General features: G+C 34.9%; 1 protein-coding gene across 2 annotated transcripts in view; it reads left to right on the forward strand.

The window, feature by feature from the left end:
* Window positions 1-22,751, forward strand: part of TRHDE (thyrotropin releasing hormone degrading enzyme) — a 450,763-nt gene that overhangs the window by 387,501 nt on the left and 40,511 nt on the right. For both annotated transcript variants that reach the window (XM_004602680.3, XM_055118082.1), the window contains 3 exons: window positions 18,132-18,279; window positions 20,151-20,248; window positions 20,691-20,798. In XM_004602680.3, coding sequence (XP_004602737.3) covers window positions 18,132-18,279; window positions 20,151-20,248; window positions 20,691-20,798 — 354 coding nt within the window. The remainder of the gene's footprint in view (window positions 1-18,131; window positions 18,280-20,150; window positions 20,249-20,690; window positions 20,799-22,751) is intronic.

Below are 22,751 nucleotides of genomic sequence, written 5' to 3' on the forward strand. Positions count from 1 at the left end.
ACTGCTGACTGTTGTGGCAAAATGGCCCCCAGGACCTTCTGAATCAGCCTCTTCTGCCCCTTTGATACTCCGTGTCAAGGCAAAGGCCCACATTGGAACTTGCTGCATTTTCCTAGCATCGGAGGGTCCAGTACTTGCTGGCAGCAAGCACTGCTCCAGGCCACTTGTCCTGAGAGTGCTGCAAAGCCAAGTCTCAGCTGTAGGTTGGCCAACCCATAGAAGCTAACCAGAGCTGATTTTCTGCTCCAGCCCAGAGGATACGACCCTGGGGCTGTCGCCATTTGTCATGTTTGTTCTCACCAAGAATAGCAGACAGGAGCTGGGCCACTGCTTACTCCAGGCAGAGACCTGGAGCCATCAAAGGAAGCGGTTTGCAGGCTTCAGCGCAACACTAGGATCTAGCCCTGCAGCTCGGGGAGGCATCCACCTCTGCACTCCTAGGACGCTCTTGGTTGAGTTCAGCTGCTTCTTGGAGGAGTGGCCATTGGGAGAGCAAGAAGAGGGCCTGGAACGATAGTCCAGCGGGGAGGGTGTTTGCCTTCATGTGGCCATTCTGGGTTAGACCCCTGATGCCCTACATAGTTCCCCAAGCACCACCAGGAGTGATACCTGATTGTAGAGTCGGGAGTAACCCCTGAGCATTGCTCTGTGTGTGTGTGTGTGTGTGTGTGTGTGTGTGTGTGTATGAGAGAGAGAGAAAGGGAAAGAGGGAGAGGGAGGGAGGGAGAGAGGGAGAGGAGAGAGAATATGAGAATGAGAGAGAGACTGAGAATGAGATGGAATATTTCAGAACTCTTACTGGGCACCCTCACGTAGACCTCAGGCGGGGGTGGCTGAAAAGTTTTCCAGGACCATCTTGCCCAGGGCTGCTTATGGGATGATTCCTCAACCAAACACCTGTGCCAGGCCAACCCCTAACTCTTTTCCATGTCAGGAAAGGTTCCTAACACCCCATCCCTAGAAATCACCCTTCTGCTTCCCCCAGCAAGGGGGTACCACTGGCAACCCAGAACTCAGGGCTTGGAAGGAAACTCCGCAGCATGAAGGATTCCCCGTGGCTCTGCGCCCCCTCCCCGCCCCTCCCTACCCTTCTTGCCTCCCTCCTCCCCTTGGTCTCCCCCCAGGAGACCGGAGGAACTTGGCAAGCCCATCTGGTCACAGATAAATCTGTGGTGTAACAATTAGCACTTAGGAACCACTCTTTCTAAAGACACACTTAGAAAACAGTTATTTAAAAAAATTGAAAAATAAATAAAATTCTATGTTACTTGCATTGATTTTTAACTTTTACTTGTAATTGGTCTAGCCCTGTGGGGTCCTGTCCTGTCCAGCAGGGAGGACCGTTTGTGAGGCTAAGGAGGGGACGCAGCCGAGTGAACAGATGCAGAGCCAGAAGGAGGAAGAGGAAAAAGAGTTTATTCTACTGCAGTTACAATACTTATACCTCTCTGCTGGGAGGGGGTGGTATAGTATGCGTGCTCGGACCGCCATAGGAACAGTAGTAGAATGCCGATCAGGCATGGGCGTTGGCTAGTGAGAGACAAATGGCGAAATGATAAGATCACAGGAATCCCAAGCAGCCTCCGCTTGAGTAGACGATAAGAGCCAAGCTCTGTAAAATGGCTCCCTACATAGCCCCTATTTTATACTTTCATGCAAAATGTTTCACATGCCATATACATATGTGTCTATATATATAATATATCATAAATGTAATCAATGAGATTATGGGTTCTTAGTTGATTTTCCCTTTTGTATTCTACTTGGAGCAATAGCACAGTGGGTAGGGTGTTTGCCTTCTATGCAGCTGACTCCAGCTTTGAGTCCTCCTTCCCTCTCAGAGAGCCCGGCAAGCTACCGAGAGTATCCCGCCCACAGGGCAGACCCTGGCAAGCTACCCATGGGTATTCGATATGCTAAAAACAGTAACAACAAGTCTCTCACAATGGAGATGTTACTGGTGCACACTTGAGCAAATTGATGAAAACGGGACTACAGTGCTACATATATATACACACACACATATATATACATATACATATATAATAGAAATTATGTGAAACTTTGAAATATACATTAAATAGAAGTTAGATGTGAGCCTTCTACTGTACTATTTACAGACCATAACTAAAAAGGTAAAATTATATTCTCAAAAATATATTCACAGATTTATAAAATAATATTGATTTACTTGTCCAATTAATGCCATACTTAACAAACTGTTTCCTTCAAAAATGTAATGAGCAACATACCTAATATGTGATAAAAATAAAATGTATTTCTTTTTGGTAATTAACAAAGTTCAACATGAGATACATGTATATAAAATTAGAATCAACATTGTACTTATTTACTTTTGATTATAAAATTTACAACAAACTTAAGCAATATCTTTAGTTTTAAAAGTTTTAAATGAAACTTTATCTGATAAAGTATAAGTAACTGCAATTTTTATATAAGATTATACTAGATACAAAGCACATATATTAATATAATTTACATTAATAGAGACTAAAGTTAACTTTTTCTTTTTCAATGCCAGTTCTTATATGTTTGTTTTATATTCTTGATCTAACACCAGATAATTCAAATTATATATTTTAAATTTTATCTTTTGAATATCAATCAAAATCCCAGCTCAAAACCCAGTGAGACATGGATCCCACAAAAAAAAACTACAGACTTTCAAGTTAATAATTTGGTTGTATTTCATATAATCAATTTTCTATAATGGGGTAAATTCACAATGGGAAAATGAAAGATACAGGAGTCCTACATTGAGCAGAGCTCCTGGATGTAGGCAAAATTTCTCGATTAGATTCTGGTTTTTGCTTCCTGAGCAACGCTCTGCTCAATTTTTCTAAACCTCTTATTAGTAATCTCTATATATGACCATTGATAGCCTTTTTAGCACCATCATTTGCAGATCTGTGTGGCGAGATGATTGTTGTCATTACTTTCCATGTACAGGCATCAATACCATTTTTTTTTCAATCTGACTTTGTGCTTATAGGTTGAATACACTGTTCATGTCTTGAACAGTCAGTCAAACATACTTTAAGATTACAGTGTTTAGGGCAACATAGCTGTTTCAAAAGCTTAGTAGTTTTCCAACTTTATTGTAGGAAATGTCATATAAGAGTGCTTACTCCTACAATTATTTTAGGAACTTGTTTCTCAGATCATATATATTTTTCTGATACATTGGGGACTGTCAACGAGTCTTCAGTAGTAGATGCAGACACTTAGCTTCTTCTGTTTAGTTATATTTCTGTTTGGGGAGATAAAAGGCAAGTACAGACCTCCTCCAAGACTCAAAGTGATTTTCTTTAACATGTAGTTCCTAGGTCAACTTGGAGTTGTATTTATTGTATAGCAAGAGTTGGAGAAACACACATTAGGCTTTAATATGCCCATCTTGAAATATTATGGTCTGCCCTCTTCCTCTTTGTAGAAATCAATTACATTGTAAAACTTAATTTTGAGGAAAGCAGAGGTATGGATTTTCCTCAGTATTGAAAAAGAAAGAAATTTGGTTAAGAACAAGCTGAATTCTCTGCAAACACTGAGAAAATATTCAAGTGAAAATACCTGAGAGTACTGTTAGCAAAGCAACTTTCCTTTGGCCTACATTAGCAGGACTATTTTTTGTTGGGTATTTTTTCTTTCATTTTAAGGTAATTCAATTGAAGCAACTATATATATATATGTATACATATATACACACATACATATATGTGGGTATGTCATACATATGCACATATATCCTTCTTCCCTCCTTGACATGGATTTTCAGAAACCAAAAGAGAGGAAAAAGTAAGAAAAAATGTGCATATGAATGCATGTGTGTTGGATTTTGTGTGCATGTGTGCATATGTGTGAAACCTAAAGACAAATGCAACTTCAAAAGTAAAATAGACTAAAAGTTAAAATGAATTATAAAACCAAATACAGATAGATTCTAAAAATAGTTGGGAGAATTTTTAGATCATCTGTAAAGCTCAGATATCTACAAAAATGGTAGGTACATCTGTGAAAGGACTATCTTATATGAGATAATGAAATCTGGAGGATAATGTGTTACATTGCTGACTTTTTCTCCACGTGGAAGAGCAGGACACAAATTTGATTCTGAAAGGGGAAACATGCAAACTCCCAGTTTTTGATAGAAGCAGGGGTACAATTGGTGGGGTGGAGAAGAAATATATATGGCAATTGACTTAGCAGTCATTAATTGAGACAGCTGGGGAGAAACAATGAGATTATAAATCACCACAAAGAGAACATGCAATGCACTAGGTTGAACCTCTCACCAACACATTTTGAAAAAGGGCTACAGAGCAGATACATGCCCCTAAACACATAGAACCAATGGTTTTACTAAGACTAAGCTTGAAATAACTCTACATGTACTACTGATCCAATCTCTTCATACAATTGCTCTTTTACACAAGTAAAAGTCACTGGATGTAATTTTTCTCTAAACATTAATGTTATTTAGATAAAAAACCAAGCTCTCAGGTAAGGAGTAAGCACTTTTACATGACATTTCCTACAATAAAGTAGGAACCACTAATGTCTCCATTGTGAGACTTGTTACTGTTTTTGGCATATTGAATATGCCACAGTTAGCTTGCCAGGCTCTTCCATATGGGCGGAATACTCTACAATATATAGTTGAATTTCTTTTTCTCTTGAGTTTATCTCACTGGTATTAAAATGCCTACTTTGTACATTTCATCAGTAGTGGTATTAAGTTTTAACACAAACTTGGGATAAAGTATTATATTCTATAATCTGGAAGTATTTTCTTAAATCAGAATCAAATTATATATTTTACTTCTCCATAGATAAAGGTGAATATTTTCCTAAGATCAAAGGAGCAAGTTCATGGCATACATGGAGGGTGTGACTTTCTCTGTCCCTTTCCAATCATTCATTTTTGTTGATGGAATTCATTTCTCTGACATCCTAATAACAGCCATGATTGAACATAAAAGGAAGGAGGGGTGATTGTCATCATCACTAAAGGAAAAATAATTTTGCCTCTTTAATGTCACAGAAAATGTGTAAAGTAAAACAAAGAAATGTCATGTGTTGTATAATCTATGTATGACATTATGAGGATATTACACTAAGTGATGACTGAGAAAATTGCCTCATTTTCATTGTTTCCATAACGATGACCAACAGGATTTCAGCCCGGCTCCCCACTTCTGATTTAAACCCATGATTCAGACTGACTTCGGAGGGTTGTGATACTCACAGATTTATGGGGCACTTGTATGTGGGATTCTCATCACTGTACAGCAACCCTGTCGTTTCTGTGACAGAGCCTGTTTGACAGGCTTGGAATTTATGATGGAAATAATTCAGAACAGAGTAATAATTTTCCCTTGGCTATTACACTACCATTTGGTACTTTGTCCCTAAGGGGAAAATGAATGTGCTGGGATCTATCCATGAGTTTAGTTGCTGGATATAAGGAACAAATCAAGGTCAGAATATAAATGCAGAACACACGTGGCTGCTAAATTCTGATTCTGGTTCTTCAGTATTCGAGCTCTCCACATTTATGTGGCCCTTTACAGTTTATAAAATATTATTCCATTGCTTTTTCGTTTTGTCCCTTGCCATCCTATGTGATGAATACCATGTGCTCCATTTTGTAAAGGCAGACCCAGACTGCAAAGGTTATCTAACATGAAGTTAGATATTCAGCAAATATTTTTAAACAGAAAAATAAGTATTAAACCTTTATGATGCACTCCAGGGTATAAGCTTTGTTAGATTCAATTCCTACTTTGGTATTTTAACTGCTTGTTATACAAAATTTCAAATTTATGCGAAAATGACAAGAGACTATTTCTATTGATGAATCTACTATTTTTCTACAATAGTTATAATTAATTCACAGTCAATATTATGTCATTCTTATCCCTATCAAAGCTTTCATACTATTTTTGAGGTATATTCTAGATAATGAATCATAAAATATTTTTCATTATGAATGACTTTAAAATGGCATATTTAAAAATGATAACTTAAAATTAATGTTTTCCTAACAACAGTATGTGCCAGAAAGTATTCATATTCATAAATACTATATTACAAATTTTAAATTATTATCTAGATGACATTATTGCCCTGTGATTGGTTGATAGTTCTTATTTTCAATCACTTTATACAATTATTGGCCTTTCCTTCACCACTAACATTTTATCCCAATTTGTTCAGTGACAAATGAGCTCAATGTACACAGTGTTTCAGTCTGCCCTCCATTGGATGCATCCCTACATAGCACTTCTACAAGCTCTTCTGGCCTCTCTATTACTTGTGTATCAGTAGTAAAATTCAGATGCCAGCTCTAAGTTTAAATGTTTAGCAAGTCTCCTTCAGAGTTGACTCCATATGAACATATAAAATAAGAAGTTGTCTTGCTTTTTTTAACATTTTCAGTTAAATCTGTTAGTTCATAGAGTTAAAGATTCGTTTCTCTTTTCTTATTCATAAGTGGAATTGTTCTTCAAGAGAAACTTGTTGTCATTTACTATCTGAACAGCCAGTGATACAGCTTTTAAGTAAACATAGGATAAATACTTCATTATTTCTCTATATTTTAGTTTCAAAAATAATGAGCTAGTTCTCTAGCTTGCTCCACAGTGACCAATTATTTTGTTTTATCTTGTTCTAGATAGGTATCATTTTGACCTTATGGATTTAAGTATATTTGTTAAGTTTCAATCAATTGCCCATTGTATTCTTTTTACTGATTAGTATGTTAGAACTAAGGTCAGGAGCTTTTTCAAGTTCTCTGAGGAGTGGAAGTTTAACAGGATGCTCTCACTTTGCTCCTGTTAGATTGCCTGCATCACTTTTGGCAGATATTCTAAAACCTTTTAGAACTGAATTATCATTCTCTTTTGCATGACTACACTTTCAAAAGTGTTATTTTTTTAATGCATCCGATTTTTTTGAATTGCATCTTTCGGTTTGATTATTGACTTTCTATCAATCTATAATTTAGTCTTTATCTACACATTTAGAAAATTACATAGAGAATTATAATGGATTTACGCACATACTAATAACCACTAGGGGTAAGCTGGGTGTCTTAGACCGCTTTGTGTCTTAGACTTCTTGTTGTAATATTTCATTGAAGTGGAGTACCTTTGAGTTTCTTTCCAGGCCCAGGATTCCGCCATATAGTTATGTCCAGGCAGTGATTTTCCTGGTGTTTCATATGCTACAGTTTGACAGTTTGCAGATTATCTCGGTATAGAACCAAATACTACTTCTAATGACCTCAATATATTCCTTTTCTGTATGATCTTGAGATTGGAATAACTTCTATTATTTAAAATCTTTTCTACAGTTTTAAATTAAAGATCATGATTTGTATAATTTCTTTTTTTTCAGTCCACCTCCATTTTTTTTTAGCTCCATAAAGGTTATTTTTGAAAACATCGTGTTTTAATGTATACGCTTCGTAGCAGGTAAAATGTTCCTTACTGAAATCAAGCTTGCGAGGCAGGGTTCTGAGGATGAGAGCTTTCTGACTGATACAGATTAGACAGCCTCCTCAAAGAACTCAGGGAACGGGATGTAAAGATTTAAAAACTGGCTGTGACAGATATGGCAAAAATGACCAATGGCTAAAAGCTGTGTTTGCAATGAGTATGTTTTGCTCCCCATTTCAAAGCTGTGAGTCTGAACCAACCTCTCCCTCCTCCATGGTTTTCCTCATGAGGCTGACATAGATTATAATAATTTGTGATAGCCTGTGCTGCATTGATATGCTCATTTTTATCAGAATTATAGATGGAATTTTAAATAATCACTTAGAAGTCCTTCATGGAATAGTTATTACCCTTTTTGATAGTAAGCACGTTACAGACTTGGTACAGATAAAAGATACAAAAAGTACAAGAACCAACCCTCTGAGCAGTAAGATCTTGGAGAGGTCAAATGAGGAATTTTGAGCCTCAGTTTTGATCTATAAAATGGGGATAACAGCATCTAACCTCAGGAGATTTTTGTGAAGATTTAATAGCTTAATATATGTACAGTACTTGGCATTGGGAATGACACAGAGACAACCCAGTGACCGTCCATCATAACAGTCACTGTTGCTCTCTGCCTTAGTTTGAAGCCAGTGACTAATTGACAAAGCCTAAAACATTAATTTGGTTTTCTTGAAAAACCAAGTGCTGTTAACTTTAACATTATAATTCATTTAATTATTTGATCTAAAAGTCATATGGCCACTTAATACCTCTATTGCAAACCACAACACCCAAAAGGAGAGAGAGAGAGAGAGAGAGAGAGAGAGAGAGAGAGAGAGAGAGAGAGAGAGAGAGCAAAAGGGAATGCCCTGCCACAGAGGCAGGGGGCGGAGGGGACAGGGCGGGGGTAGTGGGAGGGATGCTGGGACCACTGGTGGTGGAGGGCTGGGTACTCGACCATTATATGACTGAAATACAAGCACTAAAGTTTGTAAGTCTGTAATTGTACCTCACGGTGATTCACTAATAAAAATTCTTTTTTAAAAAAAGAAAATCTAAAAAGAAAATAAAACCCTTGCCTAAAATTTAAAATGATGTGTACAAACATATTCAGAATTCTTTCTGATTAGAAATGTGTACTCCCAATATTCACTAACATTGAACTAATTGTCCCAGCTGAAAACTGTCAGAACAGTTCCAAAAGTAATTATGAGGAATGCATAAAATACATAAAAATAATTATGTTAAATATGTTAAAAATTTTAATGTGCAAAAGAGTAAAATCTTTATAAAAGTAAAACTTGACAAGATTGTACAGAGGACAGAAAATACCCTGTTACTTTCATTTGGTTTGAGTGATGTTTTATTCTACTCTAGCTCTTTCATGTATCTCAAAAAAACACAATATAGGAAGTAATAAGCCCCACTGATTTATGGACCTTTGGGTTAATGTTTTGATATCCTGATGGAAGTTAACCTCTGAAAAATCCTGCAGGAATTTTCTATTATTCTTATTCCCACATGTTTTTGTAGAGAATTGGAAAATGTCACTTTCCAATAAGCATTATTTCACACTGCCGTTTGTTTCTATGGAAATCATCAGCTGTGTGGATAATTTTACTGATGATCTGTCAAGACATTTTCTCTATTGGAATTTTTTAATATTTCTGCTAATTAACCAAGGCAGAAAATATTTTTCTATGTTATAAGGCGTGTGCTTTTAAAAATGGGAACATGGTTTAAATGATTTATTTATGACTTTTCCCATGTCATTTGATACTGCATTTACCAGTTGAACAACAATAAACAATGTATGGATAAGCTTTAAGATTTTTTCCTTTTATCCATTATAGACACTATTTCTAAAACAATATATTATGCGTAGCCTGTCAAATGATCACATGTTCTTTTCTGTATTTCACTAACTAGGTATATAGTTTTCTCATAAGCATTATCCACACGAGAGCTAGAGAGAACAAAAAGAGGAAAAGAATGCGAAGAACAAGTTGAAAATCTTATTTCATTCTCACTTTGAAAAAACGTGGAATATTTGAGAGTGCTCATATTGCTCATATGTATATGAGCCAGAATAACCATTTTAGAGCATAAATCAGATTGCTTCATTTCACAGCTCAAAAAAATTGCTCAAAAAAAATAAGTGTTGGGGCTGGAGCAATAGCACAGCGGGTAGGGCATTTGCCTTGCACGCGGTCGACCAGGGTTTGATTCCCAGCATCCCATATGGTTCCCCTGAGCACCGCCAGGAGTGATTCCTGAGTGTGTGAGCCAGGAGTAACCCCTGTGCATCGCCAGGTGTGACCCAAAAAAAGCAAAAAAAAAAAAAATTGCAGTGTCTTTCTATCCCTCTTTGAAGACATCTTGAGACTCTCACCATTTCAGATACTTTACAATCTAATCTCAGCAGCTTCTGCATCTTTAAATCTTACATTTCTTCCCTGACTCACTGCAATCTAGCCACACAGAATTTAGTTATATAATGTTTCTGCCTCAGGACCTTTGAACATGCTTGTTGTGCTGTTAAAATTTTTTTCCAACCAGATTCACCCAAACTGTTCTTTCACTTCATGTTGATATCTCTCACGATGCCTCAAGAACAATTCTTGCAATTATTCTCTTCTTACCCTAATATTGCTTCCTTTATCTTCATAGCACCTGAGATATTTGTATTTATTTGTGTATTAGTTTTAATGTGATAAAAACTATGATTGTGACATGTAAGCAGATGCTAAAGGAAGGAATATAAAGACATTTATTCTCTTTTTCTAATTTTTAAAAAAAATTTTATTGTATGACCATGAGATAGTTGCAAGCTTTCATGTTTGTGTTACAATCTCACAGTGATCAGACACCAAGGCATTTCATCTTAATTCAGGTGGTATATATTAGAGCTAGGCTTGTACAAAAAAAAATGTGAGTTTTCTTGCCCATCCTGGCTTTAAATTCCAGCTCTCTTACTCAAGTGGAATCAGGTACTTAATTATCTTCTGTAAACCTTAGTTCTATTTTAAAAATGAGAATAATGATATTCATCTAAAGCATTTAAAGGTAGAAATGTGGGACCAATGAACACTATTTCAATAATATTATAGTTGATATACAGCAAATTCTCAACACATGATAGCTTAAAATTATTAAGATGATAGTTTTCTAAAATAAACAGTAGATTGTGGTCATAAGTCTAAATTATTTTTTGCAGGAACGTGGCAAATGGCTAACATCTACATACTATCCTATATTAACAGTCAATTATTGACTCTACATTTTGTGTTATTTTGGTTTGGGGCTATGTCTGGATTATTCAGTTCTTTACTCCTCTACTCAGGGATCACTCTTGGCAGGGCTCAGGAGACAGTATGGGGTGATCAAACCCAGTCAGTCAAATGCAAGACAAACTTCCTTATCCACTGTACTGTGTCTCCAGCCCAAACTCACTTCTTAAACATTTGAGTACTCATAGACCCCACTATTAGAGACTGAATAATATTTTGAGAAATTGTTTTTAAAAGTAAAATAAGTGTATACAGATAATGGGGGGGGGCTGCAACGATAGCACAGTGGTAGGGTGTTTGCCTTGCACGCAGTCAACTCGGGTTCGGTTCCTCCACCCCTCTCAAAGAACCCGGCAATCTACCGAGAGTATCTCGCCCACACAGCAGAGCCTGGCAAGGTACCCATGGCATATTCAGTATGCCAAAAAACAGTAACAAGTCTCACAATGGAGATGTTACTGGTGCCTGCTCGAGCAAATCGATGAGCAATGGGATGACAGTGACAGTGACAGATAATGACTGGTTATGCTTTCAACAGTGATAATTTTATTTCTGGATGCATTAATTTAAATTATTTAATCTGAAACTTACTCTTAAGTGATATATACTCAAGAAGAGATCCTAGAAATCATGTAGTTGACCCTGGTCAATTTACTGATGAAAATCAAGATTTATAAGACTGACATTCACTTATTTAAATTACATGGCATAAAATAGCACCATAATTTAAGCCTGAAAGCTTTGTAACTTTCCACATGGTGATTCAATAAAAAATAAAAAAATTTTAAAATTTAAAAACTAACTAAATAAAATAGCACTGTACCCTGTAGAAAACCAATTTGCTAATGACATGCAAAACAAACTGATTTTATGTTTATATCATGCTTAAATGTTTTTATGGTATCTCTGCTTTCTCACTGGCTCTAAGCTACTTTATTTTGGTATCGACTCATTTATTCAAAGCTTTGGGTTAGATAGTAAATACCTTATTTTCTATTATATGTATATTAAGAATGAAAATAATATTATAAATATCACACTTTTCCATCTGATTGGTAGCTTTTAAAAAATATTTAACTTTTCAAAAACTATGTTATGTTTAACTGTTTAAATAGTACACTATACCCTCCTTTACATTCTTTTCTACCAAGGAGGAGTGTATTTTTGAGGGGTAACGAACAGTGCTAAGGACTTACTCCTGACTCAGTGCTCAGAAATCACTGCTGGTGCTTCTTGAGAGACCATATATGTTGCTGGTGATCCACTCAGGTCGGTCACATGTAAGGCAAAAGCTTTATCTGCTGTAATATTTTTCAGGTCCCATGTTTTAGTGTATATTTTACGTGGTGTGTTTTTAAGAGCTATGATATGACATTATTGCCATAATTTAATTCAGTTTAAGGAACATTTATTGCATGCCTTTTTTGGTGCAGATTCTTCAGTAATATATGAAAATAGAGACTGGAGTGATAGCATAGCAGATAGGGCGTTTCCCTTGCATGCAGCCGACACCGGTTTGATTCCCAGCATCCCATATGGTCCTGTGAGCACCGCCAGGAGTAATTCCTGAGTGCATGAGCCAGGAGTAACCCCTGTACAATGGCCAGGTGTGACCCAAAAAGAAAAATAAAAGATGAAAATAAAAATATATGTTAAATGCCTTAATTTCCTTAAATAGCTAAATTTAGTGAGAAAGATGATATCATATAATTATTATTAGCTTCTTCATATTTATTATAGATAATGTTTAGGTATTATTTGACGTAACCCAGAAAATATAATCCTTAGTTCAGTTTTGAGTCAAAGGCTTCCTAGAAGAGAAATAGTAGAAGCAGGGGATGTGAGAACTCCACACTGTACTAACTTTTCAAGTTAATACACTTTATTAGGCTACTCAATTAACAGTTCACCAATATCTGGGTCACATATGATTTTTCTCATGGAGCTGACTAAGAAGACCATTGATTGATAGAAATATCACCCCTGTGTACTTCTCTTTATATTTTATAATCCTCTGAGTGCTATTGTAATTTCCGATTTTGCCATAAAGGCTTTCTAGAAAGAGCACATAAACATCTGCTAATCATAAATAATAAAGAATAATAGACAAACTCAGTACACTTTTAAATTAAGTATTCTATAAGTTGCTTTAAAAATCTATGCCCTAAGGGACAATAATATCATGTCTTCTGCATATATTGTGAAATATGTACTGGGTTATTTTTTAATGAATATTCAATTAATGAAGACTAGAGTCTGATGTGGTGAAGAATATGAGGGTACTGCATTTTACATTTTTCCAAAATTTTAAGCATCTAGAAACCAATTAATTTCACAGAAAGCTCACAGCAAATTAATTTGTTGATTAGCCATCTATTTCAGTAAGTTAACTTTCACCGAAATTCTGTCTAATTTTTTTAAAAAATTGTTTGGTATCTTTAATGAAAACAAAGCCAGCTAAAATCAGTGCATTTCAGCATCAGCAAATATAGTTTTAGTACCTTCTTATAAAATATATTGCCCTTTATACCTAAATATTTTGCTACAAAATCTTGTAATTCAGAGGAGGAGTAAAGCCCGTGTATGTGTGTCTGTGTGACAGCTCTGGAAAAACTGTATAGCTTCATATAAGCAATCTTTTTCCTATTTCCTTAACTTCCCTCACTTTCCATGTTTCCTCTTTGCCATTCTTTGATTCTTAAGTAAATTCTCTAAGCAAAGCCTTTCTAGTTATAGAGGATTTATATCACTTCTATCTCTCCATAAAATATTAGTAAAGCAGTTACATTATATTAATTATGCTAAATTTGCTACTATTTTGCTACTAGCATTTTCTGGTGATGATGCAAATTTAGGAAACTGCATTTCAGCATCAGGACCCTAAGTGTGCTCCCTACTGCGTTGATTACTTTGAGCTAATGTTGCATTCCATTCACTGGATTACACACACTTTCTCTATATTGATTGCATTATCAGTAGTAGTAATCACAGATATCATTACCAGCCAATTATACAAACACATATCTAAACTAGGTAACATATTCACCAACATTATCTCTTACAAGCCTTAATTTTGTAATGAAGCTGATCGTCCTCTTGTCCAATTGAGTGTAGCTACATATTTTGATGAAGTAGGCTAAGTGCAAGTATATTGAATTATGTAGTAGGTAATTACTTACATGTGTTTGTAACAACACAAAATGAGGGCAATTTGAGTGTAATGTTTCTTATTCTATTTGAGGGCTGCATTTAAGAAGGTTAACTGCTTTAAAAATAGATACAAACATGTATTTGGATCAAACACTGTGGAAATATAATTTCTACTCATGTAATAAAGCTGGGTTTGAAAACTGGCATTCAAGTATAGACCTGGATGGGTTTTTCTGCTGTATTTAATGTAAGAGTTTCAAGGTCATCCTGAGAGAATCATGTCAGGGCATGGAGGGGAACATGAAGAACTATTAGAACATGTCTATGACCTAACCATGACAAGGAGATTCATTCATATTCTGTTGGCTAGTTCTCTGTCACCTGGCAATATCAAGGATATGAATATTATATTCTGTCCTTGTCAGTGCAGGAGAGCATGTTTGTTTGTGATCAGTTAATGATGTATTCCTTAGGATTCAATATAGAACTTACTCCTTTTCTTTAAGAAGCTTTTCTTGACCTGCCATATCATTAAGATTTTTGTTTCAACTTGCTTTGATTTTGTTTTCATTATAGCATGTCTGTGTCCTAATTCCTGCCTCATAGAATTATACATAATAAATAATTGATAATGAGGAACATAAAATAGTACAATATATTTACAAATTTTTAGCAAACTAATCACACCCATATTATTGTAATAACCAACTGAAAAAAGTTATGTTATAATTAAATATTTTATACTTAAAATGGTTTTGGAAATAGTCTCTGGGCCAGAGGTGTGGCTAGGACTAGAGCCCTTGCCTTACATATGCGAGACTCTGCATTTAATCACTGGCAAAACACACACACACACACACACACACATATCCCTTATAGTTCAACCCTTTCCCTCTTTTTTTTTTTTCTTTTTGGGTCACACCCATCGATGCACAGGGCTTACTCCTGGCTCTGCACTTGAAATTACTCCTGGTGGTGCTCAGGGGACCATATGAGATGCTGATAATCAAACTTGGGTTAGCTGCATGCAAGACAAATACCCTACCTGCTGTGCTATCACTCCAGCCCCTCTCCCTCTTATTTAATAATACAAAATCTTAAAAAAGTATTTTCTAGTTATACAGATATCACTAAGCATTCTAGAGTCTTCCTCAAAGTTTTCCTCAGATCCATTCTCCTCCTGAATTCCAAGTTGGTTTTCTATAATGTTGGAAAGCTTCCTATTTACCCTCTAAACATAAGTCATTGATAATGTCTATCCCTTTTTAAAAAATGAAGTAAAACACATTAAGTTTCAACTGATATGAGGTTAGTATGTGTAATACAGATTTTTGAGTCTCAATTTTTGTTTTTTTGATTTTTGGGTCACACCCAGCGGTGCACAGGAGTTACTCCTGGTTCTGCACTCAGGAATTACCCCTGGCGGTGCTCAGGGGACCATATGGGATGCTGGGAATCGAACCCACATAGGTCTTGTGCAAGGCAAACGCCCTACCCGCTGTGCTATTGCTCCAGCCCCATTGAGTCTCAATTTTTAAAATTTTCCAAATTTATTTGCAAATGCAGTATTTGTCATTTAATAAAGTTTTAACTTTTTTTCTTATTTAAGATGGATTCTAGATAACTATTTTTAACTTCTAATATTATATACTTTATGATATGTGTGTTACATAGTTCTAGAAGTTGAATTTATTATCTTTGGGGACAGATTCATAATGTAGCAGGTAGGGTACTTGCCTTGCAGAGTTTGATCACCACCACAGATGATTTCCTGAGCTGATGGGTTGATCACTCAGCACAGAGACTTCAATAAACCCTGAGCACTACTGGGTCTGGACACACACAAACACACACACACACACACACACATACACACACATACACACAGAGTTATCTTCGTGCTATATGACATTTAAAAATACAAAATCAGGGGCAATAAATGACAAGATTTGAAATGTTGGAAAATTTTTAAGAGAAAAACCAAAACATTTATCTTGCTTTAATTGGGAGATAGACCCTTAAAAACAAAACTGAAATACTGCCCTTGCCAAATGATAAAGTTTCTTTTTAAATTGTTGTGAGTCTAATTCTCTGCTGTTTCTATTTGCATATATATATATTAGATACATGTAAGTATATGTATCTATATTATATATGTATGCATATTAGAATCTTAAATAAAAGTCTAGAAATAGTCTAATCAATACTTTATATAAATATAAATGTACCTTTGAAATTATGTAGAATTTTGGGGGAGAAAGTTGGGATTCTTCCTCACTAATCCCTAATACATAGACATTTATTATGGTCAGTATTTTGGGGGGTGATATGTACCTAGTCAGGGTCTACTCCTGGCTCTGTGCACAGGAATCACTCCTGACAGTGCTCAGGGCACCATATAGGATGCCAGAGATCAAGTTCAAATGAGCCATGCATAAGGAAAATGCCCTACATGCTGTTTTATCTTTCACGCTCTGCTGTGATCAATCTTGTACCAAGAGAGAGGCAAAATATTACAATAGCATTCATTCTTTTGCTTTAGTTCAAAGAAGACAGAAATAAACTCTTCATAATTGATTTTATTCTGAATATTATGAACACAAACATCAGTTAATATTCATTTTCAATTTTTTCAAATTACATTGAGCAAGAACAAATATTTAATAGATGGTTTCATTCCCTCTCTGTCTAGCATATACCAAACTCAAATGAAAAGATACATCAAATTTGGCAATGCTACAAAGAAGAGCAGTGAGGAATGTAACTAAATGTGATGACCAGTATTTGGTTGTTTTCATGTCTGCCTGTTCCCTGCACTCAGTTGATTATCGTTGTCAAAAAATTTTAGACAATCTTGCAGTGTCACTCTATGCAGCTACTCAGAGCTAACATCAGCTAAAAATATTAAAGTGACATCGCTATATGAGATTTTATGTCTTTGATGAATGATAGTTCCATCTGTATATAATATATCAGAGTTCCTGCTAAATGTCTAACATCTATCAAGCACCATACCTCCTTTTATCTTACCTTAACGCTGCCTTATTAGGTACTATAGAGAACCTACTTCTGGAAGTTAAATTTTTATCTTTGGGGCCAGAGTTATAATATAGCAGGTAGGGCTCTCGCTTTGTAGTATTTGAACTCCAGTATAACTTATGCTTACTACATACCTTAAATAAATATGAATTGTTAATTTATAATGCCTTTATTTTGCAAAGATTTTCTATACAGCCTAGTGGAGGGTAGAGATACAGGTTTTTTCTTGACCTTTTGTTTTTAGATAAAGCCTATTTAATTATGAAAAATATGTATACAGATACTATTTTGTTTGTTTTGAGTCCATGCCTGGTGGACCTCAGTGTTTATCTTGGCTTTGTGCTCAGGGTTCATTCCCGACAAGGCTTAGGGGACCATATGGGGTGCTTGGGATTGAACCTGGGTCAGCTGCTTGCATGACAATCCCTCTACCTGCTTTACTAACTCTCTGACCAACTCATATAGCATTTAAAAGATACATATTCCTGTTATCAAGAAATTTGGCACTGTCCAATGAACTTCATCTATATTTAAGGAAAATGATAAGAACCTGTTACTTTAACATTTTATAACTTTTACTTTATTAAAAATGGAATTGATCTTAAGAGTTGTTATGGAAAGCTTGCTTTAAATTTAAAAACAGGCAAGTTTGACCAATGTGTAGATTGTAGTATAAACAGGTGCAGTCAAACTAATCTCACGATCTATTTGTAGACAATGTTTATTCAGTATTATTACACAGAACTACATAAAAAAAGTAAAGAGAATCACTGAGCGACTAAAATCACATTTCAGTACTTAACTATTTCAATTGCTTATGACCTCTGAAGAAACTTTTTTGTGAAGGAAAATATCTAGAGTTGATTTTACTCAATTTCAACAATTCTTTTCTTTTTAACGAAATGTGCATTCTACTGTTTTTGAGCTCATGCAAATTTTGACATCTATTCTGTATATATTAAAGGGCATTTCCTTCTTAAGTAGGACTCTGTTTAAAAAGTGAGCCAGTTTATAACATGAAGTGTGGCTTCTTTATATTGTGGTGAGTTTGCTTATTGTATCTTATGTACATAAGTGCAATCTTTATTTTTGCATCATCATGTATCTTTGCTGCATATAATTAATATGAACTTTTCTGACTGTGCAGAGCTGGCTATTTGCCTCAGAATATTCCTCTGGAGATTCTCAAATACCTGTCTGAGGAGAAGGATTTTCTTCCTTGGCATGCTGCCAGCAGAGCTCTTTATCCGCTAGATAAATTACTGGACCGCATGGAGAAATACAATGTCTTCAATGTAAAAAGATATATTTTCTTCTTATTTCCTTCGTTCTTCTTTTTAGAAGATAAACCATTTCCTCCTTGTATGTTTTACTCAATTGATTCTAAGTTATACTAGTTTCCTCTTCTAATCTGTGTTATCATTTTTGTCCTGATTTTCTGTACAACACTGGTGACAATGACTTGAAGAAGAAATTTAACTCTGGCTACCTTTTTTAAAAAAAAAAAATTGGCCTAAAAATGTCAATAAATCTTAAATGCTTTAGGGTTTAAGGACAAATATACATGGCAAATCCTAAAAGTTCAAATTTATGCCCTTAGAGTTAAAGGCTCTGTGTCTGCTAAGGACTTAACCTGGGTAGAGGGATTCTAAGATCTTTACGGAATATAGACTGCTCAGTAAAGATTCTCAGCCATTCATTTTTTATCCAAAAGGACATAGTGAATTCAATTCACTTTCCTAATTAACAAGGATAAGATCAACACTGAGGAAAAAATAGCCCATTCATAATTGGGTCCCAGGGAATATAGGAGAGCAAACATAATACAAACAATTATAAAAAAAAGATATGACAAATGTTCCAAACTAGTGTTTAATTGCATTACCTAAACTGGAAGCCTGTTCATCTAAAATCGTCCTACTGATATCACTGAAAATAATTTAATTTTCTTTAAGTAAGATTAGAATTATAGTTTCCAAGCTTTTGTTTACTTTCTTACCACCAATGCAGTTTTGAATATGAAAAAATAAATACCTTGTGTCTTTATCATCATTGAGGACTGTTGATTTTTCTTTATCTTAAGTCCTTTACTATGTATTATGAAAGCATTTTATTATAATTCATTAGTTTTTCTAATTAACCCCCACATTTAAAATTATTTAGCAGTAGGTTGATATGGCATGAAATGTTTATTAAGTCATCTAAATTGTCTGATGGACATCAGAGTTATTTTAGTTTTTCCTATACAGAACCAACATTAAAGAACCTGTTCTAAGATGTTTTTTCTTTTAGTGGAATTAGTTGTACCTTGACTTTTCACTATTTTTCTTTTGTCTGAATCTTTAACAGACAGGTAGAGAAGTGTGCCATTATAGTTATGCTATACTTTTTAGCTGCTAAGAGAAGACTTATATGTCTCTTTCTTTAACACAGAGACACTTCAATGTTAAACTTCTATAAAAGTAAAGTACATTTTGCATATATGTACTTCAGAAAAGTATATCATATCAGATATCTCAATTTTAGTAAAAGTTAAGAATTGCTTTTACTGTAATTTTAGTGCTTTCATTCCTTGACAAAACTCAAGGAATGAATTAAATAAAGAGAGCCCAACTTATTTTGCCACTGATATTTAAATATATCATTAACTGAATGGATTGTTGACTTTTAAATACTATATCATTATGCTGAAGAGTGTTATGTGTATGTCAGTTTCAACAATGCTAGACTATTGACTGGGCCTACTTAACAATTCTGCATTAAATTTGTTCCGTTGACAAAAAGCATATAAATATTATCAGGTGCTCATTTCCATAAATCCTATCTACATTTGCATGCATATGTATGCAGGAGTATCCAAGCAATATTCTTCAGTGTTCTGTTTTGCTAGAAATATTGTCATCAAGAATACTAATATTGCAAATTTCTTAATTGTTCTATGGGATGTAAAGTTGATTTTTCACCCTTGCAAATGTAGTTTAGTTTTATTTTCTTTTGTTGGAAGTACAAAATTGAATAAGTTATAGCAGAGCATTGCTGGTTCAAAACCTGTCTAATGTTTCAGAGCAGATAAAGTTAGGGAAAAAAATTTATTATATAATTTTGATTGTCTGCATGGAGACACTTCACACTGATATTATTTTTATTTCCCTGCCCCCTCATTTAGGAATACATTTTAAAGCAAGTTGCAACAACATATATCAAGCTTGGATGGCCAAAAAACAATTTTAATGGATCTCTTGTTCAAGCATCCTACCAACATGAGTACTGTTCTATTTTCTTATTTGCTTCTTTCCTCCCAGAGCTGAACAATAACAGGCCCTACTACCATTGTGACTTCAGCAGCATGAAAACATCTTTCTTTCATTCTGCATCTTTCATTTTGCTTTCCGGGGGAACTGCTGCTGGGTAGCACAGTTTCCACTGCCTGGTTCTGAGAACAAAGGCATTTCCTTGGCATATTTTAAGAACTTCTTTTATTGGTAAATTGGGCATCTGAATCTATTCCTTTCACTGTAGAACTGTTTCCAGAGAACACTTTCAGTCTACTTAACTTTTACTCTGCTCCTAATTGACTCTTAATCAATAAAGAGAATTTTCTAGATCTAATTTTTTGTGTGTTATTTACCTACTGTTTATATAAGGAGCTATCCTTTCTGTCCATATTTAACACTGTTTCAATTTTCTCTTGCCTTGTGATATCTAGAGAACTTCGAAGGGAAGTTATAATGTTGGCATGCAGTTTTGGCAATAAGCACTGTCACCAACAGGCCTCAACACTTATTTCAGATTGGATTTCCAGCAACAGGAACAGGTAAATTGAACCAAATCCTGTTTCTCATTTCTGATATGAGTTAATACTGTTTTCAGATTCTCAGTGGACACATCCCATTTATCAACTGGAGAAAGGCAAGATAAGGGGGAAAAATGCAAGACTTTGTTTTAGGTTCAAACCTTACAAAGCAATAGCATGAAAATCACAAGACACTTATTTTTAGGATGTTTTATCTACTTTTAAACTAACTTTCTTAGTATCCTGGCCCTTATTCCTTACATGTAAGCTTTGACTGTTGATAGATTTACTGTCCCATGAGAACATTATAATTAAATTTAGGTCAAGCATTAAGGTTCTCAATAAAGGTTGTGGTATTTATTATAAGATAATTGGCAGTGTATAATGTAAACAAAGTAGCATAACAAATGCTAATATTGAAACAGAAAATCTGAGAGGTTACAAGAAAGATCTTTACTCTTTCGGTGACCCTTGACAGAGAACTTAAACCTATACCTTATCTTGAAACTTCACAATATTTTAATATATAATGTGGGTTAAATTTATTTAATAGAGCTATTTTTGATGAAATATTGTAGTAAATGTCACTTGCAGTGTTAATTAAAGGAATATTAAATATACAAAAATGTTCAAAGGTTAGAGATTTTATTGCAACTTCTTAAGTATATATATTCAGAGAACTTAATGTTCTATTACTTTGGCATTTAGGGAAATTCACTTAGATCTTTTTTATTGTTTTGTTCACATAATATTGGTTAATAACATGATGTATCTATCAAGTATGCTTTTTTGGTATTTCTTCAAAAGTTATGTTTTCAAACCATTTCTACCACCAAAATTCTGAAATCCCTTCACCATGCTCTATTGAGCAGTTTCTTGACAATAGATCTTTCTAGTCCTTGGTCACTGGTCACTAAGGAGGATCTGATCAGAACTGGGAGTAGCTTGACAATTGGTGCCAATTATTCTACATTTACAATGTGCTTATACCTAAAATAACTGGCTACATAACCCTATCGACAATGGAAAAGGACATTATTAGTTACGTGTAAATACAGATATCTATAAAATCCAATTTGTACTGCATTTGTGTGAAATTTATATATAGGCCAATTTTTACTGCAACCTACTTACAGTACAAATTGAATTTCTTCCCCTCCCCCCACCACAACTTGAGAATTCTTTATTTTAAATCTAGTACCTAACCCTTCTGATTCATAGGACAGGAGTCCCACATTGAAATTCTAGAGAGGCAAATCTTCCATTGCATTACTTAGTAATTAGTTGCATCCTTTCTGGAACTTTCCTGTTTTCTCTTCACGATTATTGTTTTTTAGATTATAGAGAGCTCAAAGGGAAATAATAACGATTATCTCTCAAAAAACCAAATACTTAAAGACTATTATTTTATGTGCCTTTTCTAGAGCTAAATGATCATCATTAAAAATAAAACTTTAGTGATGATTATCTTTTTTATTATGTCTTTTGAAAAATATGATTGTCTGTAGCACTGTCGTCCCATTGTTCATTGATTTGCTTCAGTGGGCACCAATAATGTCTCCATTGTGAGACTTGTTGTTACTGTTTTTGGTAACAGAAATGAATATGCCATGAGAAGCTTGCCAGGCTCTGCTGTTTGGGCAGGATACTCTCAATAGCTTGCCGGGTTCTTTGAGAGAGACGGAGGGATCGAACCTGGGTCGGCTGCATGCAAGGCAAACGCCTAACCCGATGTGATTGAAAATGGTATATATATATATATATATATATATATACATATATATATATTAACCATTTCCTCTCAGTCTAATACATACAATTAGACTGAGGAAACACAAAAACTCATCAAAAATTGGTGTATCCCAAATTTTATCCATACATATAATGATATATATGATGAAAGAGGTAAATATATTTTTTACAATTTGGGGGGAGTCAGAGGCAGAATTTGAGCCATACTTGGTGGTGATTACC

Source organism: Sorex araneus, chromosome 10 (genome assembly GCF_027595985.1).
Source record: "Sorex araneus isolate mSorAra2 chromosome 10, mSorAra2.pri, whole genome shotgun sequence".
Classification (NCBI taxonomy): domain Eukaryota; kingdom Metazoa; phylum Chordata; class Mammalia; order Eulipotyphla; family Soricidae; genus Sorex; species Sorex araneus.